The 21,164-nt window shown below is 37.1% G+C and overlaps 1 protein-coding gene across 1 annotated transcript in view; it reads right to left on the minus strand.

The window, feature by feature from the left end:
• PIEZO2 (piezo type mechanosensitive ion channel component 2) overlaps window positions 1-21,164 on the minus strand; it is a 427,386-nt gene that overhangs the window by 102,582 nt on the left and 303,640 nt on the right. Inside the window, 4 exon segments of the mRNA XM_036009325.1 lie at window positions 5,862-6,022; window positions 8,048-8,253; window positions 8,615-8,647; window positions 14,810-14,851. Coding sequence (XP_035865218.1) covers window positions 5,862-6,022; window positions 8,048-8,253; window positions 8,615-8,647; window positions 14,810-14,851 — 442 coding nt within the window.

The following is a 21,164-nucleotide window of genomic DNA, read 5'->3' on the forward strand; positions in this document are numbered from 1 at the left end:
TGACAGTGCCGCTATGGGGACAGATTCTGAAGTGAGGGGCAGGTGTAAACAAGGATGACAAAGACTTCAATTTGGTTTTAAACTGTGAGCATTTATTGATCAGGTGTGATATACAATCATTTCTAACAGTCCTCCACAGCAAATAGTCATTGAATGGTGTGGAAACACTACCATCTTATGCAGCCATGAAAAAAAATTAATCTATTCTGGGTATTTAAAAAATAATATCTGAATTTTAGATGGGTATGGCTGGGATTGGTGGGGGAGTGGTAGGAGGAAAATGGGGACAACTGTACTTCAACAACAATAAGAAAAAGAGAAAAAATTTTATTAACAGAAAAGAGTAATATCCTAAGAATATTTAATATTACTGGGTAAAAATAACTGCATGCAGTTAATTGACAAAATTGAATATGTACCAACAGCTAAGCTGTATGGGTTGTGAGGTGTGGTTCCTGTTTGGCTTACAAATCTAGACAACAAGAAACATTGACATTCCAGGACAGTATTGAAGTCTGCAGTTTGTAACCTACTACTCTTCATACTTTTCTGCTTAACTACTTGACACTGTCCAAAGCAAGGAACTTCTTAGAATTAAGTGCTGCAATATTAGGGTAATAAGAACTGCCTTACAGAGTTAATTGAGGATGAAAGAAACACTGTCTGTAGAAGTGCCCCATAAGATATAAAACACTCACCAGCATAGTAAATGTTACGTTTTACCAAATTATTTTGACTAGCTAGGTGACTCCTCCTCCGCTATCCATAAATGCCATGCTAGTTGGGATGTTAAAAAGCAAATACTATTAAGGATATTGTGAAGTTAAGTTCCTTTGCTATTTTTTATTATATATTTAAGGCATTAGGTATAAAACCAGTATAACAAATCTACAAAAAAACTTAATTTTTAAGTAATAGAGAAAGAGGAGAAAAAATAATATCTTTTATTAAGTCCTAATTAGGTTCAAGGTAACATATCCTGTGTGAATCCTGCCCTCAAGAAACACGCGGGGCCATGCAAGTGAAAACTATTAAAACAGTCTATGACAACATGGTAAAGGAAGAGCCCTGCTGGGGCACACTGAGCTGATCATTTAACATAACATTTAACTGGGGAGAATTGCCCAGAGGACCTGAGCAGTTTTAAATAGGAGTTAGACTGGCAGAGGAATTGCTGGTCCAAGGCCTTACATCTTCGTAGCAGCATGTGGTTTACATGGGAGCAGTGGGATCTGAGTTCACTTAGAGGACTTTGAAATTTACCAGTCATCCTTGATGTCTAGGAAGGGAAATGACAAAGTGGTCTAAATCATGAGTGTTGTATGATATTATTGGGAAGATGACAAGGAACTATTGAAAATTTTAAAGTAGAAGATTAACATGATCATATTTATACTCTGAAAGATTCTTCTGGCTGCATGACAGAATATGTATTAGAAGGAGGATTAGAGCACAGTTGAGTCTCTGTTAGAGTAATTGAATAGGGAATTGGTATAGATAGAGAACACGAGCTTACTCATAGAGATATTTAGCTGAAGGTGCTTTAGGGACATGCAAGAGTGATGTCAGGTTCAGTTGTCACTTATGGATATGGGAATGAAATTCCAAAGGGTGACTGGTTGAAGATACAGATTTGTGACTCATTGCATGTAAATGGCAAGTGAACCACAGAGCTCACAAGATCACCCACAGAGTCTGGAACCAGCAAAGGGCTCTGCAGTAGAACTTGAAGAACTCTAAGAGAGAAGCTCACTGGAGGAGAAGAAGGAGCCTCCGTGAATGGCCCTGAAAGGAAGGGCCAAAGCAATGGAGAGGGGCCAGGAGTGTGTGCTGATTTGGAAAGCAAGAAAAGGGGCAGTTTCAAGGATGGGAAATGATTATTAACATCCAATGTCATAGAGAATTAAGTAAAATAAGGACTGGGCAGACTCTGTGATGTGGGTGTTTTTATTTTTATCATTTTACAAAGAGGAAAACTGGGGCTCAGATAAATGCAAAACTTTGCTCAATGCATACATGGTTGACTATGGTCTCATCACTTCCCTGGTGAAAGGAATCTCATAGAATGCACATTAAAAAAAAGACAAATACCTGGGCCCCAACAAATACCTGATAAATCAGAATTCCTAGGGAAATGACTAATAATCCCACAGAACAAGTGTTCAGGTGATTCTTATTATCAAGGAATTTTGGACAGTAATTTTATCCCATAATGCCTTCCTAAAAAAGAACACTTTTATACAAATTGTCATTTTACTTGAACATCAACTTGTGAAACTTGAAGCCACTGCCTTGAGACAGAAGCCTCTGAGGACTGTGGTGACTGGCTCCATGCTTAACCATCCCTGGCCTCCCTCCCCCAGAGAACCCACAACTTCAAAGCAACCTTCTGCATATGGTCCCCCTCCCTGTGTGCCTAGAACTTCTAGGGATACCTATAACCCAATAGTTAATGTGACTTTGTTTTTATTTATCAGCCATTACCTCAACTGTAAGCTGAGACAAGAAATGTTTTTAATGCATTTGTACTACCATCGAGCACAGTATAAGCATTCAATTTATTGTAATTTATTGTAAGTATATAATAAAGGTTAAATGAATGCTAAGTAAGGGTGAAAGTAATAATAATAATGAAACACCAACTGACATCTAGGAAGAATCTCAACTTTGCAAAATTATTATTACTTTCTTCCTTCAGTCAGTAAAGAGTCATTGAGTTTCTACAATTGGCCAGAGCCTCTGGGAGTTATTAAGGATACTGAAAGAAATAGATGGTCCCTTTCCTCAAGGAATAATGTGATCTCACAGAGCACTCTAGAACCTTTAGAAATTAAAAACATAGTTACATATAAAGAGGGGAAGAGAATATATTTTTAAATTAGGTCATTCCAAAGTGATATCACTCCTCAGTAAGAGATGTTGATATAGGGAAAGGTTTTTGTAACAGACTCTTTCTCACAGACCTCTTCTCCCTTGAATGCCCATAATGACAACCTTGGAAAGGTTTAATATTTGTGGCCAAATGACCTGAGAGTTTGTGAAGATAAGTACCCTGGCTGATGGCCTTGGATGAGAATAGTCTGAATCCAGAGTGAATGGCCATACCTCTTGAAGATTTAAGCGGAAATGCTGACTGTTTTCATTTTGCCATTTACTTATCAGCAATTTTTTGAGAAAGGATACATTTTGTATAATCAAAAGTAATAAGCTATGAAGCAAATATATATAGCAAGTGTCATTGCTGATGGGTCTCTCCTATTGAGATGAGTCAAGTGTTCAAAGCAGAAGAGGTCGCTACAGGTGTAAAATGGCATCTCAGAGGTGCAGGACCTCAGGGCTGCTTTTCCCAGGTGAATGTGCCCCTGGAATTGTGCACTATAGCCATTCTGATGTGAACACTCTCTCTTGTTATAATCAGGTAAAATGCAGACACATCACATTCTGGATTAGCACATAGCTCCTTTCAAGAACAAATAATAGTGTTTGTCTTTCTTGCCCAAGTGTACTTGGTATAGAAAGGTGTTAGGTCAAAGTGTCTTGAGATACTAAATTAGAACAGATGGTGATGTAACATTCCAAATAAGGTGCTAATCAACATGTAGAAATTACAAAACAGTTGAATGGAACCTATTTAGGGGTCTTAAAAGCCCTCCAGGAGAAAATAAATGGGTTAAGATAGGAGAGATGATAGCACAGTGGGGGAGGGGGAAGTGTGAAGGAATTTCTTTGTAGGGGGATGATTCTGTCTATCCCCTAACCCCAAGATGAAGGGAGGCTGCATTCTCTCCTCAAAGTTCTGAGTGAGGAAGATTCAATCTGGACCACACTTAGTGTGTATATGAGTACACTGGAGTTTGAGCACAGAGTTTTGGCACTGATATCTAACTTCTACCCAGAAAATTCAGCTGGCAAGGAGGGAGAGACTGCTGTGGTGGCAGAGCACAGGGCACTGCTTTGCTGGGATCCAAGCAGAGCAGAGACTCTCTGAAGTATTGCCCTTGGACTTAATGCAGGAGGGAGGTAGTGACTGGAGCTGTTCTGAGTACAGCTCAAAGGGATGGTCTGGAGGAGTATAGGTTTCCAAAAAATAGGGTCCTGCGAAGAGGATGCTGGGAAGCCAGGGGCAGAGGAGACTCCATAAGAGAAAGGGCAGGTTTAACTGATCTAGCCCAGAGTGTGAGGTCATCCTGTGATAGTACAAGTCAAATCCCCCAAACCCTACCACCACCACCAGTCTATATGGTCCAGTCCAGAAAGTTTCTAACAGAAGTTAGTTCATTGAGGTGGAGACAGTGAGGGGAGGGATGTGTGAGAAAAAGAACAAAGCAGCTAGGGAGAAGAGACACTTTTTCCTTGGTAAGAGATCAGAGTTTATTTTCTATGGATAGATGATTTTAACTTATAAAGTGAGATTTTGATTCTTTTTAAGATAACTGTAGGACTTTCCATTACCTAAGGATGATAAAGAGTTTTGCCTTCAGGAGCATGAAGTTTCCCAGTTGAACACATTTTAAAGGGGCATTGCTTCAGTGACATTAGTAAGAATTAGCTGTGAACATGCTGATTGCAGCCCATAGACCAAAGTTAGTAGAGAGAGGGGGGATGCCTCAGTGGCAATGTCACCCAAGGATCACACAGTAACTCATACTTTGGGTCCAGAAACCCCTCATGGTGACAACATGTACAACTCAGAGAGGTACATGTCAGGGTTAAACCATTTTACATCAATAGAATTCTTTCAGATGCTAGACACAATAGGAGCAGAACTTTTCCAATTCATGAAATGGCCTTTGCTAATTTTTAGCCCAATGACTTCTGTTTTCCTTTTATCATTGCTGTATTATTAATATTCTGACTCTGAAATTCTGCCTAAATTAGTCAATTCACCAATACAATTGAAATGCTGAAACTATTTTGTTCTCAGTTAATATATATATGAGGCTAGATTGTAGTTCTAACTGATGTATAGACTTGGTTAATTAACAATGTAGCTAATGTCATTTTCAGCCACGAATCTCACAGAGAGAGTAGCTTTCATTTTTGTCCTTACCTGGCAATGATCACTCAACCATTCCAGATGGTTTGTATGAAATGGTAAAAAGTTCTAACTTAGATTGGGGAGCTCAAATTAAGGTTTGTCTCTTAGTTACTGATTTGTGAAACATTTTAGGTTTATCATATTGTAGTTATAATATTATATTATTATGTAACTTCAAAATTATAATTTTTAGAGAGCAAAGACTCTTTGAATTGTCACTCAAAAATAGCTCAGGGAAGTTAGAAGTATGTGAAAATTGTTGGTTGAATATATTGAATGCAAGCTAATCTCTCTACAGTAAACATCAAATAATTGTTGGCTGAATGATCTCTTTTTTACAGAAGTGTAAACAGAAGTGTAAACAGAAGTGTAATTATAATGTTGAAAGACTTTGTGTCTTGTCTCAAAAAGTCCAATAATAAACAAGGTGAGCTCTACTAAAGATTTTACTAAATTTTGGAACCCAAGTTTACTCTTTGGTAATATAAGCTATTGTTTTCTCTCAAAGTGAATTTAGGGAGATGAATTCTTACTTATACTGCAGAAGCAGCTTGCTCTCACACACTTTATCTGGCTAAAGGCCAGATGAAAATAAGTAAACTCTGTGATATAAACAAGCCAATTAGAACTATTCCAGGAGCCTCTTTCTCCTCTTCTCAGGACATCTGTCCCTTGTTTTTCTGTAAAATAAAGTGTATGTGCCTTAGATCTTAATGTTCTAATGTAATAGGAATTGCATTTCAAAAAAATCATGGACAGTTGGAAAGGAGACATAATGACTATGATTCTGTCTGTCCTGGTGATACGGCAAAAGTTCACTTGCCTCTTTCACAGAAACCCAGATGATGTATGATGAAACAATTTTGATGATGTGTAGCTCCAAAATCCACCACGTGAATACCTGCAGCTTGTGAAAATACTCCAGAAACTTTAAGAAGAGCACAGTGAGGCGGTCAATCACCAGATGCCATTTGTTCCTTAAATCTGCAAAAAAGTAATTCACCCAAGAGCATGAAAAGGTTTTTGGGTTTTTTTCTTTGCATTATTATTTAAAGCATATCTTGTGACTTTCAGTTTAGAAAAAGAAGATGCAAAATAACCGTAGTGGGTGCATTCGAGGACTATCAAAATCTGGCACAAGGTGGTCTAAGAATCCCATGTTGTGACGATGGCTTTGACATTGCATACTGAGACTCTGAGAGGCAAGGTTACTTTTATCTACTTTTTAATTAAATTAGTGTGAGAAAGAATTTTGACCTTATTTGCTCTTAAAGCTGAGCTATAATTCCCAAATTTCTCGGGAATATTAAGTAATACAAGCTCCAACTAAATGACATTTTTCTTGCCAAAGTCTTGCTTCTAAAGCACTATTCTCCTTTTAGGGGCTTGATAAAGCTCACCAGTGGCCTGGAGGAGCAAGCCAGGTATTGTGCTGCCACAAGTAGGAAGAACCTGCACCTCCCACCAATGAAGGTGAACACTGAGTACCAGAATGACCCAATCTCAGTTCAAAAAACATGGTCAGACTTATTTTAATAATAACTTTTAATCAGATTAGTGATTTTCTTTTTTCTACTTCATGCCAAGGAGTAATATATACTGACTGGAGAGATGCTTCTGTTTAGAAGGACTGTCCTGTTATTCAGAATGACAGTAACAACAGGATTATTTTGTGCAATCAATATGACACCACATTCATAGACAAAAGCTCACAAGCCCAGGCAGATAATGACAGCTGTCTCTTTAAGTAACATCTTTGCATACCTTGGGTGGATGAAACAGTGTACTTGGTTCTGAAAGTTTAAGTAAGGTTTTAGTTATTGTGAAAAAAGTGCTTCCTTGCTGCTCAGATGATAGTCAGTACAAAACTTTACATCCTAATTGGGCACAATTCAGAAGTGGAGATGACAGGTACTAAGGGAGTTAGGGAACAGGTGCAGTCCAATTTTTGGTGAGACCCTATTAGTAAAACTCAAACTTGTGTTAAAGCAGTATAACAAAATCCTCACCCTGACTCCTTGGTCCCACAGCACTTGGTTCTCCCTCCACACTGAGGAACACACACTGCTCGGATATGGAGAGAACATTTCTGGGCTTCTCACAGGATCTTCTGAGATGAGTGGGTGAAAGGGACCAGGTTTTAGGGGAGTTTACTTTTGGGAAGTACCTTCCACCTTGTGCTTTTTTATTTTCTACTTTTGTAAAGCACAGAGCACAGGAAAGACAAGTGCAGCATCTTACTACTGTTGCAGCCCCAGAACATCACTCCCAAGGGCTCTGTTTTCTGGTTTCTCCCATGCTTTGGGGGAACTACTGGACACACTAAGCCTGCCACATTGTAGTCTCTGTCAGACAACGTGTCATGGTCACTGAGGCCATCTGTTCTCAGCATGTCCTGTTAAAATATTATCTTAGATCCATGAAGAAAAATAGGACAGAAGAGCCTAAAGAATAAAAGGAAAAAATCTAAATAACAATGACACAAAAACATCTTGAGGAGTTGACCTGAAATGATAATTATCTGATTGTTCATTTTCTCCTGCAGTTCCCATGTCCTGAAACATTAGGGCAGGATTAGAAATATAATCCTAATGATCAGTTTCATGGAAAAACATAAAATAATTTCTTTGAGGATGTTTTTAAAAAGTCCATGTCTAGAACTTTCAGAAATTCTACACAGCTGCCTGAATGTGTTCTGAGAGGAAACATCTTGTCTGAGGTTTCTGTCTGAGTGCAGGTGAGAGCCAGGCCCCTCTGGTCTATGCCAGGATCACCACTGTGGATCAGTAGCTGATAATCAGCTATCTGCTTTCCTCTTCTAAGTCAGATTTATAAGAAAATTATTGCAGCAATCGAAACAGCAATATTGTAACTATAGCAACCAAAATACCACACTCCAAGTTTTATTTCTCTAGATTGGTCAGATACACATATATATCTGTTTGGTGCAAGCCAGTGTTTCATTCACTGGGCTCTCAGCCACCATGTGACTGGTAGTGGGTGGATTACCTGATGTCTCTTCCTCCCCTTCTTCATCTTCATCTTCCTCATCCTCCTCACTATCTTTCCTAAGCTTGCCCTTCTCCATTTTTTCAGAGAATCTCTCTGTTTTTTCTTCACCAAACTCAGACAACTGCTTCTCCTCTGGTTTATCCAGGCTGGCGGTCAGATTCATCATGGCAAGGTCTGGAAGACTTCCTTCAGGATGGGCCAGTCTGTTGGCAGAGAGCAGCTGAGTCAGAAAGGGAATGAGTGCTAGGGGACATTTGAGTGAAGGGCAAGTTAAAGGAGGAGGAACAAAAATGAACATCAGTGCGTGTGCACAGGCCTTGCAATGTAGGGTTGTTAGCATCTTGTCACTTTTTTAAAAAAGCTCTTTCTAAAAACAATCTGTAAGCTCACTTAGGTTTTGTTATCTCTTCTAATTCAGGTTGTAGTGATTAGTCAGTAATGAGAGCTATCAACACCTAAACTTGACATTTCTCCCAGAGGAGAAAATGGTCAGAGTTTAGGATGTAGAAGCATGAAATGGCATCATGTAAAGCAAGCATTTCATGGCTTCACAGGGGGACTTACTCATTTTGGTGGATTGGTAATTTTTTCTTGATGCTGCTCAAAGTAATTGAAATAGAAAGGAAAAAAAGGAGATGAGAACAGAAGAATTATAAGGAGTATCAGAGATCACACATCATGCTACACATCATCCACTATTGCATTCCTGTGTGCTGGTTGCAATAAGTCCTAATGCAAATGCATTCCAGTGCGGCATCAATAGCGTGCTTCTGCTAGGAGCCCTAGGCTTGGCAACTGACTTGAGAGTGGATAGGACTGCAGGTTGTAAGGGAGAGAACATATAAACTACAGAGGCAAACCATGTCATGCTTTTTTAGTAATGCAGCAAACGATCCCATGACAATCAAGTCATTCACATTTTATATAGGTTTAAAAAAATCTTAACTGATGTGTGTTTTCAGTCACTCTCTGCATAGACTCCTCCTATTCTGACATCATTTGAAGTGTATGAGGTGGATGCTAAATGCTGTCAGGAGAAGGATGTCTGCATTGTGTCCTTGTTCATGGACACAGGTGTAACCTGCTGTATTAGCCTGGAGAAGATGGCATGTGAGTGCCCAGTGAGAACGAGGGGTGGTGCCGCCATACTGACCTGGGACAACAGCAGGGGCAGTACAGCTCTTTTCACAGTGGATGGTAAAAAGGGTGATCTTTCCCTTCATGTTTTTAAAAAGTTTTTTATTCATATTCAAATGAACATTTGAAGGAACATTGGTGGGCAATAAAGTTGGTATTAGGAAAAGGTCTACTAGAAACCCTGGTAGCCTTCTCCATTTGTTGTAATTAATCTATGTATAGCTTCATTGTAGCAGGATGGACAATTAATAGTGTTATTCTGTCTGTATAATTGTGGGCCCTGAATAAATTATTTAACCTTTCTGGAACTTAATTTATTTTCTATAAAATGAGGAAACTTGGCTAGGTAAAAATCTAAGCTTACTTGCAACTTGTTGTTATATTTGAAACATGCTTATGATGTTGGATAATTGTTGTAATGAATCTACACTGTCCTTTGATTTCTAGAGAGGTTATCATTCAAAGGTAATTCCTTTTAACAGAGTGTCAAGCAGTTAAGTTAAATAATGCCAGAAACAAATTGTTAATTGAATGAAGATATACTGTTCTGTGGATATTTCAGATTGGTGGAAGGAGATATGCTGACATATTTTCTATAGCTAGCCAATTGACCCTCCCATCTTTGGGAAAATTCCCAGTCCTGAAACTGCAACAGTGAAGCTTACACACACCAGCAATGGCAAATTGCATCTCAGTGTACATTTCTGCTTTGTCGGAACTCTACATATTAAACAGTATTAAATGTAAACACAGTCAGGTTTTATACAATTGTCAATATTTATATGTTCTCTTCAGCATTGTCAGGGGATTGCACGCTGTAAGTGAGAAGATAACTTTTCCATTATGACAGGAATGTGGCAGCTTTTACTGGAGAAGTATGACCATATCAGAGCACATTCCTAATGTCTACATTGACACTGACATGACCTGACACTGACAAAACAACTTTCTAATAATTAGTGCTGTTTATGGAGTAAAACACAGAGATGAGGCTGTTTCTACACATGCCACTGTGACTACCTAATAAAAGTCCTCAAGCAGCAAGGCCCCAAAGGATCCTTCCATGCACTATATATTGAGGGAAAATTATTGAATGAAAGACTCAAAGGAAGACATCAGAGTAAACCTTTTGAAAGTATATCCAGAAGATCTATTTCTGGAAACTTGTACTAATAATCTACCGGAGGTCTGGGACTGGGTAATGCTGGGGAGAGAAGAGGATTTCTGTGTCTAATGCTGTTGATTTTGCTTTGACATAATCCTTATAAGGAAACAAGTCCTGGGTGCCCTCTAGTATAATATAGCTTTGTGAGCTTGTAATAAATGATGAAAACAGAAAGAAGGGAAAACACGTATCAGGATATTATTTGTTAGTTTAGGAGTTTAACTAGCTGAGACATTTCACCAAGAAAACCTTCATCTATAAAACATGAATAGATGAAAATATTTTCAATGAACAATTGGAGCTTACTATTTTAAAAAGACACCTGTGTGAATCCTTTCATTTTTTTTCATTTTTATCACAGCATATTTGGAGGTAATACAGAATATTGTTAAAAACATGTTTGTTGGAATCAGAAAGACTTAGATTCAAGCCTCAACTACACAACTTACTAGCTAAGTGACATGGCAAAACTCCTTACCCCATTTTTTAAGGCTCAATTTGCTGACCTGTAAAGTAGAATAACAGTGCCTACTTCATAGGATGTTGCGAAAATTAATGGTGATTTCTGTTAAGGGCTTAAACAGTGTTTTAGACTCAAGAATATTTTTAATGTAAGCAACTATCTGCTAATAATAGATTTATTTTCATATACTGTTTTGATACTCTGTATGATAAATTCATGCTAATGAAGAGGCAAAATTAGCAACATGTCTTTGCAAAGGACCACATGACCCCAGACACTGAGGGAAGTGCTGTATTTGGACTGCAATTCTGTCACCAGGACATTCTTTAACAGAGCTTTTGTATTAAAATGACCACCCCAAAGAAAAAGAGCAAATGTTTCTTCTTCCTGAATCTATCTCCAGTGTTGTCAACATTCTGAGCACTCTGTGGTCTCCCTGTCATCCGCTGCCACTGCATTCCCTGACGGGTGGGCTGCTGTAGAGGTGGGTTGTCTGCACAATGCTGGCAGACAGAACTATAATCAACAGCTGTACTGATTCTCCAGGAAAGAATGCATACCTTAATTTAGCCTCCCCGCCCCCAGCAAATTAAAAAAAAGAATCTTGATTTTTCAAAAGCTACATTACAAATTACACTCTACTAAAAACATTCCCTAAAACATCCAGCTAAGGAACTTAGAATCCTGATAACTTTTTACTGGTTGTCACATGTGAATTACCTAATCATTATAAGAAGGGCCTCCACACAGACATGGTGATAAGCTGGATTATCAGAGGAGCCTCCTTTCTCCTACTTTCATCAACCATACCATTTCTCATGCCCTTTCCCACAGGGAGTTCATTTTCCTCTGCATTTTCTTTAACCATGCCTGTAACTTTGTGGCCTTGTTTTTATTATAATCCAGGCTCTAAGCTTTAATCTTTTTACTACTTGTTAAATAAAATCCTCTCACTGACTCTATCTCCTTTTACATGTTAACAAAACAGACAATATTTATCTGTTTATTCATCCACTCATGCTTCCATGAGTTTATGCTTCCACAGCTTTGTAGAGTTCTCCATGTGTACGTTTCTCTATGTATACCTACATCATTTTATCTAATTATGATTCTGAGGACTCTCCCCTTGAGGCAGAAATCCAGTCTTACTCTACTCATATCCCTTGCAAAATGTAGCATTGTGCTTGGTGTGTACTACAATTCATTGAATGTTTGGTGATTAAATTCTATGCACTAGAGAGTCATTCTTACTTGAAAAAAGAGAAATAAATTACATTGTATGGAGAACTGAAGAGGTTTAATTCTGTACTAGAAACTGACTTTGAAAAGCCACATATTAAGTTAGTTCCTATTAAAAAATGGAAATTCCCTGGCTGGCATAGCTCAGTGGATTGAGCGCGGGCTGGGGACCAAAGTGTCCCAGGTTCAATTCCCAGCCAGGGTACATGCCTGGGTTGCAGGCCATAACCCCCAGCAACTGCACATTGATGTTTCTCTCTCTCTCTCTCTCTCTCTCTCCCTCCCTTCCCTCTCTAAAAATAAATAAATAAAATCTTAAAAAAAAATGGAAATTCTACTTTTGCAAAAATTTCCATCTAGATTCCATTTATAACTATTCTGATTTGGAATATGTGGTAATGTAAACTATTCACTCCATTCATTAGACTACTAGAAAAAAGATGTCTTACAAGTTTATAGTGTTTATAATATAATTAATATATAAAGTAGGATATTTATACCATTTCATATTAGTTTATAGAATTTATAAGCAGTTTTTGAGACTGTATACAGAGGAGCAAGTGATTTGTAAATTAAATACCACATCTTAAACACATGTGGTACTATTTCCTCCAAAACAAACTACAAGTCAGGATGGGACTGCTTCTGTTTCTGTATATGTGGGGAAAATAACTATTACTCCTACTAAAAGTATTCTAATATATACTGATTGCTAATTCAGCTAGATATTCCCCACAATAACTTGTATCATCACAATTTTATCAGTCATCCACTGTCCTCAACACTTTACTCTCCCTCATACTTTATAAGGTAATGTCTAAATTTTAATCAACCCAGTAGTTGAATGTAGCTAACTCTCTCATCCAGAACTTGCATTTATAAACACATTATTTCTCTTGTAAAACAAACAAAAAAACAACAGTGTACATAAACAAATAAATTATGGGAAAAATAAAGCTTAGCATAGTAAAAGCATTCACCTTATCATTCTAATCAACAGTAGGCCCTATTCAAAACTGAACACACATACTGAGAGATGGGTTTGTTTGGTAATGTTTTCTCTGGGGCATAGCTTTGGCCTTTATTAACATGTAAACATTCAGATATAAGTGAGAGATTCCATTAGAAAGAGGATAGGGCCAATGCTGGAATGCTTTGAAGTTTTAATCATTTTAGATGGCTTTAAGCCTTGACCATTCTAGAACTCCTAGGTGAATTCACAGGCCTTGCGACTTGGGGTAGCAGGCATAGATTTCTCTCAGATGATAAGTCTGGGACAATCAGGACCAAAACTTGCATCAGGCTCTGCCTACTGAGTCCATCAAAACAACTCTTGTCCTTTTTGGTGTCCCAGCCATCTCTTCATAAAGCAAATGGTAAATATTTTATGAGGAACACAGAGAGAGAAAGAGAGAACAGTCCCTTAGGTTTGGAAGGTTGCTCAAGATTTCTAGTTAGAGTCTATAGTTTACTTCTGTATCTATCAGCTAAAACCCTGAGGTTGGCTTGCACTCTTAAGTTGTCAACAAACTGGCTTCCAAAAGCAACCAACCAGTTTTCATGCCTTTTTCTTCTGCAGTCTGCACAATGATATAGTCATTTTTCACATTTTTTAAAAAAGTTCTACCTCCTGAAGTTTGCTATTTGGTTGTCAGCCTTAGAATTTTACCTACAAGTGAATAGAATACAAAACTAACAAATCTTTCAAAGATTTATGTTGTTAATTAATTTACTTTAAAATAAGTGTTTCTATTACTAAAATTACTGGCTTTATTGTTAATGATAAAGTTATGGGAATGGATATTTTAACTCATCTAGTTAATAAAGTGTAAATAGTTTTAGTAAATGAGATCCAAAAGAATCTTTACTTTGTACTCTTGGGCACTTGAGGACAAATATATACATAATACTATCAATGCTGACTCTTCATTATGTGTAGTCATCTGCATTTTTATCTCCCCAGCTAGGTGACATGTATCTAAGATAGGGCCATGTCTCAGTGCCCATCTTTGTGTCTTTTGTGGTATGCAAATATATTATGAAATCTAGTGATATAAAGTATCATTCTACAATATGTTGATCTTTTAGGTAGAGATATATTTGAAGAAATTGATGTTTTAATTTTCTTTTCACCATATATTATTGTGACTATTTTCATTTTATTAATAAATATATAATGAGGGTCAACTAATGGGTAAGGCCTCAAGGTAGGTGATATGTGGATACCTTGGTGATTTATACAGGGACTCCAGGCCTGAGGAGCTGACACCTCTGGCCAGGGAGATAAGACAAGCAGGCAGCCAGAGGGCTGGGAGGCAAGTGTCAGGAGGCAGCAATGAGAAAGGGCTATGGGAATTCAGAGGAAGGGCAGTTCCATTTAGCTGGGAAGTTGGCACTTATGGGCAAGTTTGTGGAGGAGGTGGTTCTTGAGCTGAGCTCTCAACTTTGTGTTCAAGAGAAAGATGAGCTCCCAGGCAATCCTTGAACTAATTCTACCAAAGAATGAAATTAATGGCACATACATTGGAACTAAGACAAAAGGCTGAGCACCAGCTGAAGACCCTTATCAACCTCCGAATTCACTTGGCAGCACCATTTGGTATAAACATCAAATGGTTTGATTTGCAAAATACATCCATGAGCATACCTGAAAATCATCATCTACTACTTGATGATATAATTTTTCACTTATAAAACAGTAAAGTGTTTAACCATTTTTTAACAAAAATAAGAGATAAAACATTGAAGTACCCACCTATTTATTATTAGATATACACGCCCATTGACTTTGGCATGGCTATGAGGTGAGAGGTAGAAGCACAAGATTGCATGCGGTGGCAATGGGGAGACAGGTGGAGAGAGAAAGAGAAGATTGTTAGAGACGAATGAAGTAGACCGTGTCTCGCAAGCTTTAGAGCATCAGGTGTGTCATTATCACATGTTTCATGCACTGAAGAACAGTCTGGATGGTGAGATTCAGTAGCAGCATGAAATTGGACATATTCAGGAAAAATGCTTGAATATAACAAGTCTCTCTATTCTTCTTGTCCCTTACCATCTTACACACTTTATTAAAAATTTGTAATGCTTACATTTTCATACTATGCTTATCAAATAAAATAAAATCTTAAAGATTAATTCTTGTTCCTTTCCCAGAATTAAAAAAAATTCAAGAACATGTATAAAGGACACAGGGACAAAACCAAAATGTGGTAGGATTAAGGGTGGGAAGTGGGGATGGCTGGGGTCAGGGAGAGTGGTAAGGGGAAAATGGAGACAACCACACTTGAACAACATTTAAAAAAATGTGAAAAAAAGTCCTAGTAAGTCACCATATTAACATACTGTTTTAAAGGTTTTCTAAAACAGAAATTTAAAAGAAGTCATTTTATTTCTATATGCATCACAATACTTTCTAAAGCAAATTATAGACAAATTACAGTGATGGATATTTAAATCATGAGTACATTATTATTAAGTATGTATAATGTCAAAATTATAATTGTGGTAGAATATTGTATATTTTATAAATATATAAGTGAAATGATAGCCCTAAGAATACCAACAAGAAATAGTAATATTTTCTTCTTATGTATATCATAAAACTTTTACATAATGCTAACTGCAAATTCAGTAAGGAGGAACATGATACTTTTGTTCCAGGTGTGTGACAGTTCCCTAGACTGCCTATGGGTACAATACACATAGCACACACATAGCACATGCATGCAATGGACAAAACAGGACAAGATCAGTTGAATCTTTGTAGAAACAATAGTGCTTGCTCAGTTAAGGAACACATTGAATTCATTATTCCCAGTTTGTGGGTCCTCTTTATTGAAGTATCTGCTAAAGAGGTAGGAGAGAGAAAGCAAAGTATGACAATCTCAACTCTGAAAATATTTTTTTCTTTATCATTTCAACTTTAATGTCATCAATGATTAGGACTCCAGATATATGTGGAACATTATTAGTAAGAAAAATACTGCAATGGGAAGGAGTTGCTAAAAAGATGGGTTATATATCATATATTTAAAGTTAAAATTTGGGGACTTTTATATTAAACTCCTCTTGTATGAATTCCAAAATACTAAATTAGAGTGAGTGCTTCAAATTTCTTCAAATTTCTGGAAGGCTTTTTTTCTCCCTACAGAACTAAAAATGAAATCCATGTATCTAAACTCTTTAATAGCTGACATTATATATTTTCTCATCACCTGTTAAATTTTATTGGAAAATGAACTGTTAAAGGAGTGCTTAGTGATAAACCAAAGCTGTGAGGAAGACAAGCAGTGTCCTCAAACTGTTACAGGTCATTTAGATCTTTTTTTTCTTTCTATGGTGGGGAGAGTAAGGGCTGTAAATGTAACAGCTAAGGAAAGAGAAAACAGCCTCTTGACATGAGGCTGTCTGTAGTCCTTCTCTGGAACCTATATGATTAAATAATATTTTATTCAATTATCTTTTATTTTTAGGAAATGTTGAAGTGATGTCCCTTATATGACTTGGTAGCTGCTAGCTAAATGATGCTGCTGTCTGAGCCATGGTCTGACACAGGAAATGCTCCAAACTCTCCCAGTGGGTGTCTTGTATGGAGAACTGCTGTTAACACCAATGATACTGCTCTTCATCTTCATTAGTTCCACAAAACTAACTTTAACTCCATTTGAAAGACTTCTAGACCTTCTAATACTACCTAAGATTTTATTCAATATCTGTTACTAACCAAGTCATGAAAATAACTTAATGGAATGCTATATTTAATTATTGGCTTCATCTTATTAGCTTTTATTCATTTTCAAGCCATGGACCCTCATACATATTATTTGGCAAAGTTTTGTGATTCAGTAACTTGAAATATTATAAACCACTATATTTTTCATTTTTTCCATCAAACCACAAATGCATTTTAATATATTGGGTTAGCCAAAAATTTATCTTTTTTTTTGTAAGATGGCTCTAGTAGCTCTTAGTTTTCTTTAATTTCATTTAAAACAATTTTGTTAGATTGTATTGTGACAGCTGTCATATCAATGTGCATTTTTTAAAAACACCAAAATTGGTGAGCTTTTGTGTAGCCATTTTAATATGAAAGATGGAAGAAAATAGCCATTTCTGGCATGTTATTTCAATAAAGATAAAAATACAATGAAATGAAAAAAAAAGATTTGTGCAGTGTATGGAGAAGGTGCTGTGACTCATCAAACATGTCAAAAGTGGTGTGTGAAGTTTTGTGCTGGGTATGCCTCATTGGATGATGCTTCATGGTCAGGTAGACCAGTTGAAGTTGATAGAGCTCAAATTGAGACGTTCATTGAAAACATCTAATGTTCTACCACATGGGAGATACACTTAAAATCTCCATATTAATGAAGTTATTATTGAAAATGAAAAATGTGTCTTTTATTTTATGGAAAAAAACTCTACAGACTTTTTGGCCAACCCAATATATACTTAAAGGGAATTCAGTTTTCACATACCATACATCTCAAAAATTGTGAGTCCTTAAGTTGGTAAAACCTTTGTTGAGTTGTATTGTTTCCTATAACATTATGGTCCTGAAAATCTGTGTTTTTATGGAAGAACTGTGACATATTTCTACTTGATTGTATGAAAGATGATTCAGATATATGATAGTAAAGGATAATGGCAAGCAAACTTCTACACACTGGAGAAACTTTTAACAAGAAGAAAATAAAGATGCAAAGGAAAAAAGGGATTTAAAAGAAAAAAATTACAATGGTATCACTAGCAATTAGCAATAATTATATTTCTTTCACAAATACTTCAAATCTACTGTGTTGACTGAAAGATTATTCTTGATTATTGAATATGACTTTTTAAAAATATAATGAGGGTTTGTAATTAAATAAAGCATGTTGTATTATCAAAGTTAAATATCAAATTCTAGTTTTGTCCACAGGTATTGCAAACATTCAAAATAATCATTAAATAACAATTTTTCTAATTATTGACAACTCACTTTTCTATGTGGCATTGTTTTTATAAACTTTTAGAGTTATTTCTCCTGCCAACAGGTTTGCCTCTCTTAGGGGTCCCCAAACTTCTCATTCTCTTACAGTTTTGCTTTATTTTTTAAATTTATTTTTCAACTACAGTTGACATATAATATTATATTAATTTCATGTATACAACATAGTGATAAGACATTTATATACCCTATAAAATGATCATTCTGATAAGCCTATAAACTACTTTATATTTCTGAATGTTTGATTATCATTGAAGGCAGCCACTTACCCCATCCATACCCTTCTCCTTCTGGGGCATGGGGAGGTGATAGGTTTTAGCTGAGCTTGATTATTTATGGTTGCAAGATAGGATAAGAAATATAGACTGGCTGGTGCCTCTTGGCTCTATTTGTTGGGGGCCATTGACACACTGATAGCCATTTGGAATATGCTTTAGAATGAACACTAAATGTAACCTTAGGTTCAACAAAACACAGCAAGGAAAAAAAACTGCTAGTCATAAGTAAATAGATAAAAATTTAAAAATGTTTTTCACCATCAAATAAAAGTGTTTTGGAGTTATCCATAATTCCAGCTCTTACTATAGCAGAAAACTGAAAGTTTGTGCATGATAAAATACTAAATACTTCATCTTCTTTTGATGTACTCATTTTTTTCCCATGAAAAAGAGTTAAAAGGAATTTTGAACTGTAGCATCTGTATTCTTTAATATAGCCCTTGGCTTTCTTAGTTATTCAACAAGTGTTTTTCCCAAACCTGAATCATAGGCTAACTATGTAACAGAGAAGAAAATCAGTATTAACATTCATTAGAGGAACTATGGTAATTTTCCTGTAATACAACCAATTGAAGAATTTGCAATAATCCATTGTGGTTTCAATACACATGGGTGGGAAGAGCAACACCCCCTCTATTGCTTGTAAACATTTAATACTTACTGATGTCAAAACAACAAATTCTGCTCACAATGTTTTAGTGGACTCTCACACACAATCACTTCCTTACTGGTTGTCATCACAACAGATAGCTCATCCTTTGAGTTAGCTAGAATATGTAAATTTCCTAAAACACACCACCAGTTTTGACACAAAATATACATCACCAACTCTAAAGTGTTGGACTCTGCACAGCTACTCTGAATCTACTCTGACTATCTGACTATCATGGGCACTTTACATTAATCAGTCATACACAAATTATTACCAATTGTTTAAAAAAATGTCATCAAATATCCCACAACTTTCTTCTTTTCACTCACAGGTTGATACTTATGGAAAGTTCAAGGTTGAAAGTCTAAGTTAGATTGTCGGCTTCTTGCAAGGTGGCTAAGGGAAGATGGGAAATTAAGGCTTCCTTCCCATTAACAGGAGGCGCGTGTTTCTTGCTTTCACTCACCTGTAGATGGCGCTGTCTTCTTTGCTGGGAATGGAATTCAGGTCTGTGAGTTCCAAGAACCGATCATGGAAATAGTGAAGGTGTAAAATACACACCAGCAAAAAGGAGGTTGGGATGAATATGCGAGTGAAGAGTTCAGCCACAGTGAACTGTTTTAAGCCAAGATCCTCAAGCCTGTAACACAAAACAAAACAAAAAGCAAAAACCTTTCTTAGGCAATGAAAACACATTCTCTTCACTGTAAATTACATTGTCTTTCACCTTGGCCAGGTACACCCTTCATTGCATCCCTCACTCACTCCCATATGTTCCAGGATGGCTTTTGTTTCCAGCAATCTAATTTACCGTTTTCACAGTGGTCACTAACAACCTAGATATTGCCAAATTCAGCGGCTGCTTTTCTCTTTAATTTTGCCTCTAGTTTTTCATGAAACAATCCTGGCCTTCATGCTGCCACACTGTCTTGGTTCTCCTCTTCTGTCACTATCTCCTTTTCTACTGCACCTCCAGATGCTGAAATACCCCCAGGGCTCTGTGTGAGTCCTTCTCTAGCTTACTTTTCCCCCAGGAAATCTTATCTTCTCCTGGGGATTTAAATACCATCTTTATATCTATGACTCAAATGTGTATTTAAAGTTCAGTCTTCTCCTGTGGACTGTCACACTGAAATGTCTGCTGGGAATTGATTGTTTTACAGTTATTTCATATTTAATGTTTTCAAAACAGTATTCTTGATGTCTCTATTTTCCTCAGCCAAGTTGTTCACATCCTCTCTCCGCTTGAGTATCCCCTGGTACTAGTGTCTACTCTGAATTCCAAATTCCAAAGCCAGGATGTCTTCCTTGATTTTTCTTCCCTTCACATCTCATTCATCCATTTTTCCTTTACTGCCTGCACATCTCTTGAATCTGTGCACTTCTGTGACCCATCTCTATTGCTGACTATTTTGGGTTAAGTCTCTTTCGTGTCTCACAGCTTCACTGCTATTGCTCAATGGGCAGTCTTCTTGTTTCTACTCTTGCCTCCTGATACCACTTTTTCTCAGCCAGTCAGGGATACTTTAAAGACTTTTAAAAATTTCATCAAGAATGAAATACCTACCACTACTACTAATAAGCCATGCGTGTCCTGGGTGCCTGGCTGAACTCTCCCACCTCTTCTCCTTCTACTTTCCGCCTTCTTGCTCCTTTAGTTCCTCATATGAGTCAGACCATCCCACCTCAGGGCTTTTGCATTCTTCTCTTTGCCTGGGATGCTCTTGTGCATCCCAGATATCAACTCACACATTTTTTTAAAAGACAAACTCCTTATCCTTTAGGTGGGATTTAAATGACACCTCCTCAGTGAAGCCATTCCTGACCATTCCATTTGTGTTCAGTACCCCTCATTGTTCACTATGTCATCTGTTCGTTTTCTTCAGACTCATCATAATTTATTTGTACACTCTCTTCTTCCTCTTCGTCGTCGTCGTCTCCTTCTCCTTCTCCTTCTCCTTCTCCTTCTCCTTCTTCTTCTTCTTCTTCTTCTTCTTCTTCTTCTTCTTCTTCTTCTTCTTCTTCTTCTTCTTCTTCTTCTCTTCTTCTTCTTCTTCCTTCTCCTTCTTCTTCTTCCTTCTCCTCCTTTTCTTTTCTTCTCTCCTTCTCCTTCTTCTCCTTCTTTTTCTTCTTCCTTCCTCTCCTTCTTCTGGCTCCTCTTCTCTTCTTCTCTCTTCTCTTCTCTTCT

This window comes from Phyllostomus discolor, chromosome 9, assembly GCF_004126475.2.
Source record: "Phyllostomus discolor isolate MPI-MPIP mPhyDis1 chromosome 9, mPhyDis1.pri.v3, whole genome shotgun sequence".
In the NCBI taxonomy this organism is placed as follows: domain Eukaryota; kingdom Metazoa; phylum Chordata; class Mammalia; order Chiroptera; family Phyllostomidae; genus Phyllostomus; species Phyllostomus discolor.